Here is a 16670-nt window from a genome sequence, read left to right on the forward strand (position 1 = left end):
CGCTGCTGTGGCGTGATGCTCCGCTTCGTTGCTGCTGTGGTTTACGACGGAGGGGTGGGGTGAGGAACAAACGCTGGCTATGCTTTCTCTTCTGGTCTTCCCTCGTTGACGAGTATCGGCAGGCCCAGGACGATACCAGAGTGGCCGTGCCGAGAGGGGTAGGTCCTTCTTTGCGCTTATGGCTCAATGCCAGAGGACGATCGCTGGTCCTTTACGGGTTAGACGTAGCGGGCATCCAGGGCTCGCTAGGCCGGTCGTGTGCTGGTTTAACCGTACTGAACGGTCGACTTTAAATTAATAGTAAAAGGTCCTGTGAGGGCAGTAATAACGAGATCATTACTCCAACTATCTTGCGAACTGCGTTTCCACATTCAGGGTTCATTCTGTTACCTGAGTAAACTCCGCTGCCACTCACAATTAGCACAGCACCTTTCAATCTACAACCTTAGCACACGACAACCAGATACTATATGACCTAGCATGGTGTTCTCAGGTACCAAGAACCTTATTCGCGCTATTTTGTTTTACAATGGCTGCACCGCCTAGATTATTTTGACACCCATCCGTATAACAGTTTTCCTCCCCCTCAACCTTGCTGTCATACTGGAGGGGAGTTGGCTCTTTTACCACCCACTTATACCCACTGTGTATCATATATATTGTGGAAGTGTGTTGACAATTTTTTGAATATTGTTTAGAAACGATCGTTCCATAATTGTTAGCAACACTGGTATGCAATCTCAATATTCTCTCTTAAAATATGCTTATCAAAGAGCAATAGAAACTCACGATCGTGGATGTTCGTGTGTTATATTCACCACACTGACCCACAGCAGTGTCCAGTTCAATCGGTCAGTATCAGTCTGAAATATAGAATTTCATAAGAAACATGCTAAAATTGTCAATCCTCTCAACGTTAAAAATTCCGTGAATAAATTAGTTGATTCCAATCGAGAACATTGGTCCTTCGAGCCGGATTACCCGGATTGCTCGATTGGATGAAGAACTCATAGTGCGCGTAGTGTATAATTGCCAATTTTGGCGTTGTCAGTGCGGAATAACGTCTCGCGTGGTCGCTAAGTGCTGCATTGTTATAGCGACAAAGGCGTCTCTAAAGACCTATTGTTCATCTTTAATTGGCCGGTGGCGGCCATCGCTGAATGCTGGCGTGGCGTGGCGTCGTACACGGAATCGATCATCACCAAGATCCGTCAGCATTATCACAAATTCGGACACTTGTGGGATGTCTGCTGCTGGATTTCATCATACCGCTGGGAAGTACAAATTGCATGTTCGTGCTAGCGTTATTTGCATGAAGCGCATACGCATGTTGGTTAGGGTAGAGTTATACATTGTGCGAAATAAATGGTTGATCTTAAATGCATGAGCGTATTTCTTTTAAGATTTATGAGTTGGTTTGATTATTATCTTCTGGTTCAGAGTAACGTTTGACTTTGTTGGCAAGTTCGAAGTTGTTGGGTTCACTGCTGCAGTCAAATTCCCTGGTCTGGTCCCTTTGTCAATCGCGAACGCAATCGGTCGGCTCGGTCAATTCATCTAATCGTGCTTTGCTGATTATCGAAAAATTGAACGAAGTGCTTAGTGACATTGTTTGAAAAGTTGCAGTGTTGCTGAACAATCAAGTGATAAAGACAAAATGTACTTTGAAAGTGCGCGAGCATTTTAACTGAGTGATAAAGGTTAGGATCATTTCTGCAACTTTTTCTCAAGAAACGTTGATTAGCAGCTCTGCAACATTGTGATAAGAGTAGTGAAGTGCAAAATGAAAGACATGAAGGAGCTGAAAAAACATGAGCGGCAGCTGCGGTCGTCCATCAAAACCATAGGAAAGTTTGTACAAGATTTTCAAGCTGACATGCACGAGAAACAAATCGATGTTCGTTTGGAAACATTAGAAAATGCGTTGAGGAAATTTTACACCGTCCGCCGCAAAATCGAATTAATCATCGATGAAGAAGATGAGAAGCCTGACAAGAAGGAGTCTGCTGAACAACGAGCAGAGCGTTTGGAAGCACTATTAACTCAGCGTGAAGCAGAATATAATGAAGCCATTCGAGTTGCAGAGGAGGAGTATTACGAGATCAAAACGGCACTCATATCTTTGCGGTCAAAAGCAGATGCATCAGCAGGACGATCTGCTCATAATGATCCACCCGCTGTAGCACAACCACAAGGTTCAAGGGTGAAGCTACCAGATATAAAGTTGCCAATGTTCAGCGGTAAGGTAAAGGACTGGGTCACGTTCCGAGCCACCTTTCGGAGTTTGATACATAACAATCGTCAGCTCGATGATGTCGACAAGTTCACGTATTTACGATCGTCGGTCGCTGGTGATGCCTTTCAGGAAATCAATTCTGTTGGACTTTCGGCAGACAACTACGAAGTGGCATGGATGATGTTGGAAAAAAGGTTCGAAAACAAAAAGCTGATTGTAAAGGCCCATCTGGATGCACTTTTTGCTATTAATCCCATGCGAAGAGAAAGTTGTGACTCTCTTAATTACCTCATCAATGAGTTTGACAAGAATTTACAAATGCTTGCAAAAATCGGAGAAAACCCTGCGAACTGGTCAACGATTTTAGCTCACAATAAGACGTCCGCGGTTGGCAGTGGCACATACATCTGTACAGTCATCGAAAAAGTGCATGTTGTGTGGTGATTCGTTTCACCTTGCGTTCCGGTGCGAGAAATTTCAGTCCATGTCAGTAAAGCAACGTGTAAAGAAGTGAGTTAGAAGCGATTATGTCGAAACTGCATATCTACTGGGCATTTCGCGGAGAGCTGTTCTCGTGGTTCCTGTAATCGATGCAGGAGGAAGCATCATACTCTACTACATTACGACAGCGGAGTAGCCTCTTCGCGTCCAGTGAAACCGTTCGTTCCGCAAGGACAAGGTAGACCACAAACTGCAGCCCCACAACCACAACAAACACACTCTAAACCACAAGGTCAGACACAAAATACACTCACTCAAGCACTCACAGAGCAAAAACCTACAACATCATATCCCATTGTTCGCACAATGTCTCCCAATACTCACCCACCACCCACCGAAGACCGAAACATAACAACAACTTTCGAAAGCGTTGCTTGAGCTTTGACGCACCAAGTTCTCCTGTCTACTGCCATCGTTCGTGTGCAGGATCAATTTGGCAACACATCGTTCGCTAGAACTTTGCTGGATTCATGCTCCGAATACTGCTACATGACCAGCAGTTTTTCGAAGAGGCTGAAATTTCGAGGGTCTTCAGTATTCTTGCGCGTTCAAGGAATCGGAAACAGTAGCATACCATCAACCAAATGCGTTGAAGCAAACATTCTGCCGAGGCTCCCCTCGATTTCGTCATTTGCCGAAAATATGAAATTTTACATCCTTCCAAGGATCACCAGAGCTCTACCAATAAATCCCGTTGAAATCAACCTTTGTCAGCTTCCCCAAGAATTTATTTTGGCAAATCCATCGTTTGGGAAACCTGGACCAATAGACATGATCATTGGAGCCGAAGTATATTTTGACCTACTAGCTGCAGGAAAGAAAAAGTTGAGCGAAGATGGTCCAACTCTCCAAGAAACCGTGTTCGGCTGGATAATAACAGTCGATATTTTTGTGCGATCAGTTATCGGAAGTCGATCACGGGCTTTTTCTTATATACGTTTGCTATTGCCAGAGCAATCATTGCGTTCGCCTCTGCCGCGGCGTCAGACGCGAAAATACGTTCCGTCTGGACTATTCCCAGTTTTCGAAGCAACTTTCTCATGACGTGATTCATAAGTTTGTCGTAAAAAAACTCGGTCTTACACGCGAAAATGTGCTCCAACTTCAACCCAGTAGACGGCTGGGAAGTGCCTTTGTGAAGGTGAACAACCTCGAGCTCGCCGAGAAGATCGTGGGGCAACACGATGGTAAGCACGAGTTCATGTTTGACGGAAAGTCGTACAAGCTACGCATTAAGATGAAGGACGGGGCGGTGGAAGTGAGGCTCTTCGACCTTTCCGAAGGTATCTCCAACAATAAAATCGCCATTTTCCTCGCCGAATACGGCGAAGTCTTCTACGTTCGTGACTTGATCTGGGATGACGCATATGGTGAGCTAGGTGGCATCACAACCGGTGTTCGTGTTGCTCGGGTAGCAGTAACGAAAAACATACCTTCTCTCGTTAAGATTGAGGACGAAGAAACCACGGTAGCCTACAAGGGCCAAAGGCAAACCTGTTTGCACTGCCACGAATTTGCTCATATTGGTATTCCTTGTGTGCAAAACAGAAAATTACTGGTGCAAAAAGCCACTGCAGACCAATCGTATGCGAAAGTAGCGATGGGAAAACCGTCCGAACCTACAACGACTAAAACTTCCTCGAACCCGGTAGGTACACGAATACTAACACGGGCTATGGCCAGTAGTTCGGGGAAAATCGGTAGACCAAGCACTTCGGGTGGAGCCCTGAATCTCCTAGGAGTACACTCTGCTAACAAGCAAGTCAAAATCTCGATGCTGCCTCCCGCGGCCCCGATTTCAGCAAGACTATCCAAACTCTCTCCGTTACCGATCTCACTCGGTACAGTTTCTACCAACCACCTCAACAAGGATGACTACGAAACCGACAGCTCCCAATACTCGATAACCTCGAACGGTAGCCGAAGACACAAGAAACCGGTGGTCAAAAAGATAAAACCCACTGAAGGAGACAACGATACCCCCACCGCCGAGCACGAACACGAACTAATTTCCGATGAGAAGATGCAGCAGTGATGGACCACGTCAGCTGTAACATTGAAACTATCAACATCAACACAATCACCAACCAAACAAAACTAAACGCTCTACGCACATTTATCCGCACCCAGGAGCTAGATATCGTTTTCTTGCAGGAGGTTGAGAACGATCAGCTTACTTTGCCCGGCTATAATGTCATCTGCAACGTCGATCACTCTAGGAGAGGAACAGCTATCGCCCTGAAAGAGCATCTTAAGTTCTCTCATATAGAAAAGAGTCTGGACGGGAGATTGCTTGCTCTGCGTATAAATAACACGACACTTTGTAACGTGTATGCTCCGTCAGGAACCGCTCTGCGTGCCGAACGAGAGCGTTTTTTCAACAACACTATCGCATATTATCTTCGCCATTGCACTGTCCTAGGGGCGATTTGAATTGTGTGCTACGGCAATGCGATGCGACGGGAAACAACTCGAGTCCTGCTCTGCTAGCCACCGTACAGCAACTGCGTCTGCTTGGTGTCTGGCAACAACTACGTCCACGAGATACTGCATATACGTATATCACTCATAACTCCTCGTCCAGGCTCGATCGTTTCTACGTGAGTGCTGGTCTCCGAGAGCAGCTAAGATCCGTCACTACCCATGTATGCTGTTTCTCTGACCACAAAGCCGTCACCGCAAGGGTATGTCTCCCTCTTCCTAACCAAGCACATGGGAACGGTTTTTGGTGTCTCCGCCCCCACCTCCTCACTACCGAACACATCGAAGAGTTCCAAACACAGTGGCAGTACTGGACTCGTCAACGCCGCAATTTCCAGTCATGGATGGAATGGTGGCTAGCAGTAGCGAAGCCGAAAATTAAATCGTTCTTTCGATGGAAGTCCAAAATAATGTACGATTGCTTCTATCGGGAACAACAACGTCTCTAAGTACTACTCCGACAAGCATATGACGACTACTACAACAACCGTGCCATGCTCACCACCATCAACCGGATAAAAGCCGAAATGCTGCTACCAGGGTTGCCACATTTAAATCTGTGTTTTCCCTTGAAAAAATCTGAGCATCTGTATCTGGAACAAAAATATCTGTAAAAGAAATCTGTATTGTTTAAACCTAAAGAACTTTGTATTTTTTAAGTGTTTATGGTACATAAACAAAATTTTTAGCTTAAAACGTGTGAGGAGTAGAAAATATGTTCAATTTGCTTAATATTTAATGAAATAAAATTTGGATTGTTTTTAAAAATTAATGTCAATTTCGAAAAATCTGTAAATCTGTACTTTTCGACAAAAATCTGTATATCTGTATATACAGATTCTGTATCGTTACTTCGGCCAAAAATCTGTAAAACACAGATTAATCTGTACATGTGGCATCCCTGGCTGCTACATCAACGCCGCTCCGAAATGTTCGTGCAAATAAAAGAAATGTTCGTCGCCGGAGAACCACTGTCTACCTACCAACTAGGAGAACGAGCACGAAAGAGAACCACCATCGAACTACTGCAGACTGAAACGGACGAAGTAATAGACAACGCTGATACTATAGGTGATCATATGGTTAAATATTTTTCTGGTCTGTATGCACGAGAGAATGTGGTGGAAGTGGATGAAATATTCCAATGCGAGAGAGTCATCCCAGAAGAGGATGCAGCGAACGAAGGCTGTATGAATGAAATCACGACAGACGAAATACTATCTGCTATTCGATCCAGCTCATCAAAAAAATCTCCTGGCCCCGACGGCCTTCCAAAAGAGTTTTACTTAAGAACTTTCAATGTGATTCACCGAGAACTAAATTTAATTTTGAATGAAGCCATCGGATCAAACATTCCAAACGAGTTCATGAACGGAGTGATCGTTCTGGTAAAAAAACGCGGTGCGGGGAACACCGCTCGTTCATACAGGCCCATCAGTCTCATCAATTACAATTATAAAATCTTATCCCGTATTTTAAAGCACCGCTTGGAAAATGTGTTACAAACTCATTCCGTACTGACCGGATCACAAAGGTGTTCGAATACTGGGCGAAATATATTTCAAGCCACACTTAGCATGAAAGATAGGATCGCACAAATAAAAGCAAACGGCAGACATGGAAAGCTTATTTCCTTTGATCTGGATCATGCGTTTGATCGCGTCGATCAACAATTTTTATTCAATACAATGCGATCCCTGGGTTTTAACACGGCATTAGTGAATTTACTCTCTCGTGTATCGACTGCTTCCTCCTCCAGACTGCTCATCAACGGACACCTCTCCGCACCCTTTCCAATTCAGAGATCGGTTCGTCAGGGGGACCCACTTTCAATGCATTTGTTCGTGATATATCTGCACCCTCTCCTACGACAATTAGAACACGTGTGTGGGACTGATTTGGTAGTTGCTTATGCAGATGACATTAGTGCCATCGTCACCAGTGTGGAGCAGCTCAATACAATGCGAGATCTGATCAGGCGGTTTAGAAATGCTTCCGGGGCCCGCTTGAATGAAGCAAAAACAACGGCAATCGACGTCGGTGGAACTAATCACCCTATGACAGTACCATGGCTGCGGACGGAGGAAACTATCAAAATACTTGGCGTAGTTTTTACAAACTCAATACAGGAGATGGTTTCGTTCAACTGGAACACTCTGGTAACCAATTTCAGACGACAAATTTGGCATCATTCGTTGCGCAGTTTGACGCTACATCAGAAAGTTACGCTGTTAAACGTTTTCTTGACATCGAAAATCTGGTACATGGCAGCCAACTTAGCACCGACGCCAGCACACATAGCGAAACTAACGGCCACCATACGTAGCTATCTCTTCCGTGGGTGTTATGCTACTATACCTATGCAGCAAATGTCACGCAACAGAGAGGATGGTGGCCTCAAACTGCATTTACCGGCGCTCAAATGCAAGGCTTTATTGATTAACCGACATATACACGAATTAGACTCCCTTCCTTTTTATAATTCCTTACTACAACAAGCAATTCCTCCCAACTCAAATTCCATCCGCGATCTTCCTTGTTTTAAAATCATCCTAAGCAATATTACACATCATCCCCTGCAAATCCGTCTACACCCCTCCGCCTGTTCGATCCATCGTTATTTCATCGAACAAACAGACAAACCAAAAGTGGAGATCAAAAATCCGAATATCAATTGGGTCCGTGTTTGGAAAAATATTTCTGGTCGAAGTCTGCTGTCTGCGGAAAAAAGTACACTATACATGTACCTCAACAATAAGTTGCCACATCGTCAACTGCTGTTCAAAATGAGACGAACCGATGAGCCAGTGTGTATACACTGTAGAGCTGGTGAGGAGACCATCCAGCACAAATTTTTTGGCTGCACCAGAGTGCGCGCAGCGCACCAACTACTCCAACAAAAGCTGCTTGCTTGGACTGGCTATCAACGAACACTGACGATTGATGAACTCTTGCGGCCCTCGCTTGAAGGTAAATCAGCGACACCAAGAAGGGAAATTTTGAAACTCTTGTTTAGATACATTACCTTCATTGATAATTGTAATGGTAGGATGAATGTAGAAGAATTGAACTTCAATTTAGAAGTCGGTGTTTGATACAATTATATAAATAATTTTTAATTAAACAATATAACGTCAATACTTTTATAAATACTTTTATAAAAAAAAAGATAATATCGGGAAGAGTTCCTGATCAAATTTGTACCCCCCAAACATCAACGTTCATCAGTTCGACAGTCAATTTTCAAGAACTGATTGCTAAGTTCTGGGAGTTAGAGGCCTGTCATGTAAGCAGTTTTTTTTTTTTTAAGGGGGGATTTGTTAGTAGCTTAAGTATTTATGATAAATATAAGTAAATAATGAGTATGTGTGTCCAATCACAAATGGTGACTTCTCAACACTGTTAGAAATTTGTAATTTTAATTGTTAGGATTTGTTTGCTTTCGCAATTAGGACTTATCATTCGTAGAGATTTAAACCTACTTGTCAGAAAAGGGGAAGTAAACTTACAACTAACTTAATTGCTAACTTATTGGCTATAAAGAGAGCTTATCGTAGCAATTGAGGATTGCAACGATTTTTGTCGAAAATTGTTAATAATTTTATTTGACATAGCTTCTAATGGTTCAACACCAGTAAGTCTATGTAATTCGAGTGTACCAAACCAAGGAGGACGCTTCAAAATCATTTTCATAATTTTATTCTGAATCCTTTGGAGCGTTTTCTTCCTTGTTGAACAGCAACTTGACCAGATCGGTACAGCATAAAGCATTGCTGGTCTAAAAATTTGTTTGTTAATCAAAAGTTTGTTCTTCAAACAAAGTTTAGAATTCCTGTTAATGAGAGGATATAAACATCTCGTATATTTGATGCACTTGGCTTGTATACTCTCAATGTGCTCTTTGAAAATAAGTTTTTTATCATAAATTAGTCCCAAGTACTTAACCTTGTCGGACCAACTTAAAATAACCCCATTCATCTTGACAACGTGATTATTGTTTGGCTTGAGGAAAGAAGCCCTAGGCTTATGAGGAAAAATTATCATTTGAGTTTTAGAAGCATTGGGAGAGATTTTCCACTTTTGCAAGTAGGAAGAAAAAATATCTAAACTTTTCTGCAATCGACTGCATATGACACGAAGACTTTTTCCTTTTACGGAAATGCTTGTGTCATCGCAGAACAATGACTTTGTGCATCCTGGAGGCAAATCAGGAAGATCTGAAGTGAATATGTTGTACAGGACTGGACCCAAGACTGAACCTTGAGGCACACCTGCTCTGACAGGAAATCTATCAGATTTTGAATTCTGATAGACAACCTGCAGAGTTCGATCAGTAAGATAATTTTTTAAAATTTTGATTAGGAAAATTGGAAAATTAAAAGTTTGCAATTTAGCAATCAAACCTTTATGCCAAACACTGTCGAATGCTTTTTCTATGTCTAAAAGAGCAGCTCCAGTGGAATAACCTTCAGATTTGTTAGCTCGTATCATATTAGTAACTCGGAGCAATTGATGAGTTGTGGAATGCTCATGGCGAAATCCAAACTGTTCATTTGCAAAAATTGAATTTTCGTTGATGTGTGACATCATTCTGTCAAGAATAACTCTCTCAAACAGTTTACTTATTGAAGAAAGCAAACTGATTGGTCGATAACTTGAAACTTCAGCTGGGTTCCTATCCGGTTTTAAAATGGGAGTAATTTTTGCATTTTTCCATAATTTGGGAAAATATGCAATTTTGAAGCAGCAATTGTAAATTTCCACTAAAAAATCCATTGTGCTCTCAGGGAGATGTTTGATTAGTATATTAAAGATTCCATCGTCACCAGGTGCTTTCATATTTTTGAAATTTTTAATAATTGATTTAATCTCATTCAAGTTAGTTTCAATTATTTCTGCAGGTAAAAAATTCTGGGAAGAAATTAAATCAAATTGACGTGTGACTTCATTTTCAATTGGACTCACAAAACTCAAATTTGAGTTATGAACACTCTCAAACTGCTGAGCAAGTCTTTGAGCCTTTTGTTCATTGGATACAAGAAAACGTTCACCATCTTTTAAAACTGGAATAGGCTTTGAAGGTTTCTTAAGAATCTTCGACAGCTTCCAAAATGGTTTTGAATATGGTTTCAATTTTTCAACTTTAGTCTCAAAATTTTGATTTCTCAGAAGAGTAAATCTATGTTTAATCTCTTTCTGTTAATCTTTATAAATAGTTTTAAAAACAGGGTCACGAGAACGTTGATATTGACGTCTGCGGACATTTTTCAAACGAATTAGAAGTTGAAGATTTTCGTCAATTATTGGTGAATCAAATTTCACTTGAGCCTTTGGAACATAATAATTCCTGGCATCAACAATTGCACATTTTAATGCTTCCAAAGCGGAATCAATATTCACTTCGTTTTGCAAATCAAGCTCATTATTGAAATTTCTCTCAATATAATTTTTGTATCTTTCCCAATTAGCTTTGTTATAATTAAAAACAGAGCTCATAGGGTTTAAAACTGATTCATGTGATAAAGAAAAAGTTATTGGAAGATGGTCAGAATCAAAGTCAGCATGTGTGATCAAATCACTACATAACATGACTTTGATCTGTCAGCACCAAATCAATTGTTGAAGGGTTTCTTACAGAAGAAAAGCATGTAGGACTATTCGGAGACAAAATAGAATAGTATCCTGAAGAACAATCATTGAATAAAATTTTGCCATTGGAATTACTTTGAGAATTATTCCATGAACGATGTTTAGCGTTAAAATCGCCGATTATGAAAAATTTCGAACGATTTCTGGTGAGTTTCTGTAAATCACCTTTAAAATAATTTTTGAGCTCGCGTGTGCATTGAAATGGTAAATATGCTGCGGCAATAAATAAAATCCCAAGTTCAGTTTGAACTTCAATTCCCAAAGTTTCAATAACTTTCGTCTCAAGATGGGGAAGAGCACGATGTTTGATTCGGCGATGAATAACAATTGCAACTCCACCGCCGGAACCCTGAATCCTATCATATCTATGAACCACGTAATTGGGATCATATTTTAATTTTATGTTAGGTTTCAAAAATGTTTCAGTAATAATTGCAATATGCACATTATTTACTGTTAAAAAATTAAAAAGCTCATTCTCATTGGCCTTCAATGAGCGAGCATTCCAATTTAATATTTTAATTGTTTTATTTAAACTCATTGCTAAATTTTAAATTAGAAACAATTTTAATAGTAAAATTTGTGCCTATTTGAATGGCTTCAAACATTGATTTTGCCTGCAACATGGCGTTCATAAGATCGAACATTGCCTGTTGCAAAAAAGAAAGTTTACCTGCCGTAATAGGCCCCAGGCAGTTGACATTAGAAAAAATATTTTCGGCAGCAATATTAGCTGGAGTAATAGGTGTACAATTATTTTCTAGCGTGTTTTGCTTACCCATATTGACGGTCATTTTCGAACTACCAACACTAGGCGGTATAATGTTCGAACTACCTGTAACCTGTGCATAAGTTAAACGGGTATGCAAAGGAGTAGGTAAACTATGCGTCACTGGTACGCTTGGAGAATTTTGTTTTGAAGTTGGTTTTAATTGAGAAATTGAATTTTGTTTACCTTGCCTTGCCTTAACAATTGCTAAACGGACTGGGCATTGATAAAAATTTGACATATGGTTGCCGTTACAATTCGCACAGCGAAAATTTTTACTCTCTTTCACAGGACATGTGTCCTTTTTGTGAGAAGAGTCTCCACAATTAAGACATTTTTGGTCCATGTTACAGAATTTGGAACCATGGCCATAACGTTGGCAAGTACGGCATTGGGTGATATGCTTTTCACCTCCGCCATACTTCCTATAAGTTTCACACTTTACACGCACATTATACAAAGCATGTGCTTTTTCAAAAAATTTTAAGTTGTTAACCTCATTGCGGTTAAAATGAATTAAATAAATTAAATGTTAAATGTTTTCGCCTCGTGATTTTTGTTTCATTAGAATTACTTGGGTAGGGGCTATGCCAAGTAATTCTGTTAAAGTAAGTTTGATCTCATCAACGGTTTGATCGTTGGTGAGACCTTTCAAGACAACCTTGAACGGCTTGGCGTTCTTGGTGTCATATGTAAAAAATTTGTACATCTTGTCAGTTAAATACTGAACAAGACGATCACGACCCTTTACTGAGTCGGCTAATAAGCGGGATTCACCTCTACGGCCAATTTGATAGGTAACTTTAACGTCAGAAACAAACGTTGAAAGTTCCTTTTTGAATATATTAAATTCAGAAGAAATAGTTACCACAATAGGTGGAACTTTCTCCTTTTTAAAAGATTTTATATTTTGTAAAGTTTCATTATTGGTAACTTCCATTTCACTAGCTTCTTGCTCAGGCAAAATATCAAAAGGATTGTCACTACAGACACTCGATGTGTCAGAAAGAGATGCCTCTCTTTTCCTCCCCGCAGCGAGGTTTCTTTTTCCGTCCAACCATTTCAGGTGATACGAAAAAAGTTAAAACAAATGTTAAATTCAAAAGTAGGTAGTCTTGAGAAAGACTGATGGGAAATAACTTTCAGGTAGTCTTTAAAAGACACACTGACAAAACACAAACTTTGAAGCTATAGGCAGTCAAAGACCAGTCCACAAGCAACCGAAAAAACGTCTGATCTGTAGGACAGTTCAAGACGCACTGTCATGTAAGCAGTACTTATTCAATCGAAGAGACCGCCTGTGAGGAGCTATTTGAGCGTACGACCGTCCGTGACTGCGAAGGAAGATTTGTGGCTACTCTGCCAAAGAAGGAAACCACGATGTCGAAGCTGGGAGAATCCAAAACCATAGCATTAAGGCGGTTTACTAACTTGGAAAAAAGACTTGATTCGAGTCCTGAGCTGAAGGCGACGTACAGTGAGTTTATTCACGAGTATCAACTATTGGGCCACATGAAGGAAGTCGACGACGAACCCTGCACGGAGCCCGTGTACTACTTGCCTCATCACGCTGTGTTAAAACCAGACAGCACGACAACGAAGCTTCGTGTTGTTTTTGACGGATTATGTCGCACTTCAACTGGCGTCTCCTTGAATGACGCACTCATGGTTGGACAGTCGTTCAGGACAGCCTATTTTCGATCATCATGCGCTTCCGCTTACATCGTTTTGCTCTCGTCGCTGACGTTGCCAAAATGTATCGGATGGTTCGAGTTCAGCCATCAGACCAGCACTTGCAGAGAATTCTTTGGAGGGATTCACCCCAAGGTCCAGTCAAGACATACGAGCTTACCACCGTCACATACGGCACGGCGTGTGCACCGTATCTTGCAACAAAATGTCTCACGCAGTTGGGAAAGGATTGCCAATCTACACACCTTTATGTGCCGAAGCAATTCAAAAGGACTTCTACGTAGATGACATGTTATCGGGAGCTGATGATTTCGAACAAGCTAAAAGGTTGATGTCAGAGGTAATCGAGGTGACCGACTCAGCAGGATTTACCCTTAGAAAGTGGAATTCTAATTCTGCTCAGCTGATTGCTAATCTTCCTAAGCATCTAAAGGATGATCGGACCACTCTGGAGTTAGATTCATCTAGTGCGACAGTAAAGACCTGACCTGATCTGACAGTTTTTGCTTCAACTTTCCACAATGGCGATCAAACACACTGTCTATCACAAAGCGGAGCATCCACTCAGACGCAGCATGCCTTTTCGACCCGCTTGGTTTAGTGGGACCAGTTGTAGTGCAGGCGAAAATAATTATTCAGCAGCTGTGGCGTTTGAAATGCGGCTGGGACGATCCATTGGATGAATCGTTACAGTTAATTTGGAAGGAGTATAAGCAAAACCTGATAGCGTTGGAGTCGTTGTCAATTCCTCGTTGGATAGGCTGTAGTAGCGATTGTTCAGAGATTCAGTTGCACGATTTTGCGTGTCATCCTTGCGCAGGGGCCATGCTAATTCTCTCTGTATCGTTCCAATTTTAGTATATGTCCAGCCGAAGCTAGGAGGCTAGTCAGTTGCACGGATTCTGCGATGCTTCTGAGGTATCATACGGGGCATGTTTGTACCTTCGCTGTACCGCATCAGATGGAACCGTTTCAATAACTCTTATCATTTCAAAATCGAGAGTAGCTCCCCTAGAATACTTGAAAACCAAAAAGAAAAAGGTAACCTATCCTCGGTTAGAGCTCTCATCTGCTCTTCTGCTCAGCCATCTTTACGAAAAATTTGCCTGTAATGCTCCATTTAAACCGCAATTCTTCTGGACTGACTCCATGATAGTCAAACACTGGCTGGCATCGCAACCATCAAAATGGCAAGTTTTTGTCGCAAATCGTGTATCCGAGATACAACATATTACAAGGGATGGAGTTTGGAACCATGTGCCTGGAACAGAGAACCCCGCAGATCTCATTTCCAGGGGGATGTCCCCTACTCAATTGCAGTACCAATCTTCGTGGTTCCAGGGTCCTCATTGGTTGTGTCAAGAACAAGAATATTGGCCACGAACGGAGGAATCAAACCAAGAAGAGCTTGAGCCCACTCTGTTAGAAGAACGATCGTCGTCGTTTCCCACTCAAGCATTTCCACCAAGTGAACTATTCAGCATCAGATCGTCGTACACGGATCTTGTCCGGTTAGTTGCATTGCTCAGACGCTTTCGGTTTAACTCGCAAGCTTGTAACCGCCAACAACGGAAACTAGGCATCATTTCACACGAAGAACTAGAGAAATCAATGCTTGTCCTGGTTCGATTGTCACAGAAGGAGTGCTTTTCAGCAGAACTTCGCAGTTTGACGAAATATGGCCATGTTCAAGAATGGTCTTCAATCATGAGCCTACGTCCGCAGCTATCCAGCGAGGGTTTGATTCATGTTGGCGGCCGGTTACTACATGCGTCAATCCCAGAATCAAGAAAGCATCCCTTTATCTTGAACCACCATCATCCACTAACATTGTTGATTATGCGGCACTATTATCTCAAGTTGTTTCATGCAGGACAGCAACTATTAATTGCATCTGTAAGAGAAAGGTTTTGGCCAACCTCAATTCATAGCTTGGCTAGAAGAGTCATTCACGAATGCATTGCATGCTTTAAAAATAAACCGAAGGTTTCAGAACAAATGATGGCAGATCTTCCCCCAGAGCGAGAAACACCGTCATCACCATTCTTGAAGGTTGGAGTGGATTATTGTGAACCATTCCTCATTAGTTATCCTAATCGTAAGGCCAGACCAGTAAAATGCTACGTTGCTATATTTGTTTGCTTGGCTGTCAAAGCGGTGCACTTAGAGCTTGTGACCGACCTGACTACTGCAGCTTTCCTAGCGGCATTGAAACGCTTTGTTGCCCGGAGAGGAAAACCGCAAGTGATAATGTGTGATAATGCTACCACATTTGTTGGAGCCAAAAGAGAACTGATGGAGCTTTATAAACTGTTTTATAGTCAGCAGTTCCAAGAGTCAATCACCAAGCATGCTGGAAGCGATGGAATCGACTTTCGCTTCATCCCCCCTCGCTCACCAAACTTTAGTGGGTTATGGGAGGCACAGGTCAAATCGTTCAAGACACACTTCAGAAAAACCATCGGACTCAGGACACTAAACGTCGATGAAATGCAAACCGCTCTTGCACAAATCGAGGCTGTATTAAACTCCCGCCCAATGACACCTGTAAGCAGCGACCCTAACGACTTTGAAGCACTTACTCCTGGGCACTTCTTAGTGCATCGTCCGTTGACAGCGATTCCAGAACCTGATTTACAGGGTGTTCCATTTAATCGGTTATCGATATGGCAGCGTGCCCAGAGTTTCACACAGCAGCTTTGGAAAAAGTGGAGCACTCAATATCTGTCCGACCTTCACAACCGTACAAAGTGGACCAAACAACGAGATAATATTACAGTGGGAACGATGGTCTTACTAAAGGACGAAAATGCACCACCTCTAAAGTGGAACTTGGCACGGGTAGTGAAGATTTTTGCCGGACGAGACGGCAACATCAGAGTTGTTACAGTACGCACGAAGGATGGTTGCTTCGACAGAGGAATCTTAAAAATTTGTGTACTTCCGATTCGTGACAACACTCATCAATCAACAGCAGACGGATATTAAGTTCTCTGCTGCAACGCTGCGGAGGGCTCCCTAGTGAGTACCTCCGCGGGCCAGTTAACTTTTTGTTTCATATGACAATTCAAAAAGCTTAAGGAATTTTTGTCTCCCATAGGTTGCTCTGTCCCACCACGGGTCAGAAATCATCATTAGCAGTCATTCCCTTTATCTTCAATCAACCATTGATTCGTTGCATGCATGCATGACGGTTTAGTATAGAAATCATACTGGAAGGGTCCAGTATTCTTGGTTTGGTAACAAGCATGAACTTCGACGCACGCGGCGTTTACGTTGACTGCAAGGGTCATCGTTCAATGGAAAGTAAACTAATCACATCATATCGTTACCAGCAGCAAG

At 42.0% G+C, this 16670-nt stretch overlaps 1 protein-coding gene and 1 non-coding gene across 2 annotated transcripts; one reads left to right on the plus strand and one right to left on the minus strand.

The window, feature by feature from the left end:
- Positions 1-14103: 14103 nt before the first annotated feature.
- LOC129719244 (U6 spliceosomal RNA) lies at positions 14104-14208 on the minus strand. Its single transcript, XR_008727166.1, has one exon. It is a non-coding gene; the product is annotated as a U6 spliceosomal RNA (small nuclear RNA).
- Positions 14209-14627: 419 nt separating this feature from the next.
- LOC129716807 (uncharacterized) lies at positions 14628-16316 on the plus strand. Its single transcript, XM_055666643.1, has one exon. The coding sequence runs from the start codon at positions 14628-14630 to the stop codon at positions 16314-16316; it is 1689 nt and encodes a 562-aa protein (XP_055522618.1).
- Positions 16317-16670: the final 354 nt, after the last annotated feature.

This window comes from Wyeomyia smithii, chromosome 1, assembly GCF_029784165.1.
Source record: "Wyeomyia smithii strain HCP4-BCI-WySm-NY-G18 chromosome 1, ASM2978416v1, whole genome shotgun sequence".
Lineage (NCBI taxonomy): Eukaryota > Metazoa > Arthropoda > Insecta > Diptera > Culicidae > Wyeomyia > Wyeomyia smithii.

Excerpts from the sequence above, each read along its gene's own strand:
- LOC129716807 (XM_055666643.1), top strand. The coding sequence starts at position 14,628 with ATGTCCCCTACTCAATTGCAGTACCAATCTTCGTGGTTCCAGGGTCCT.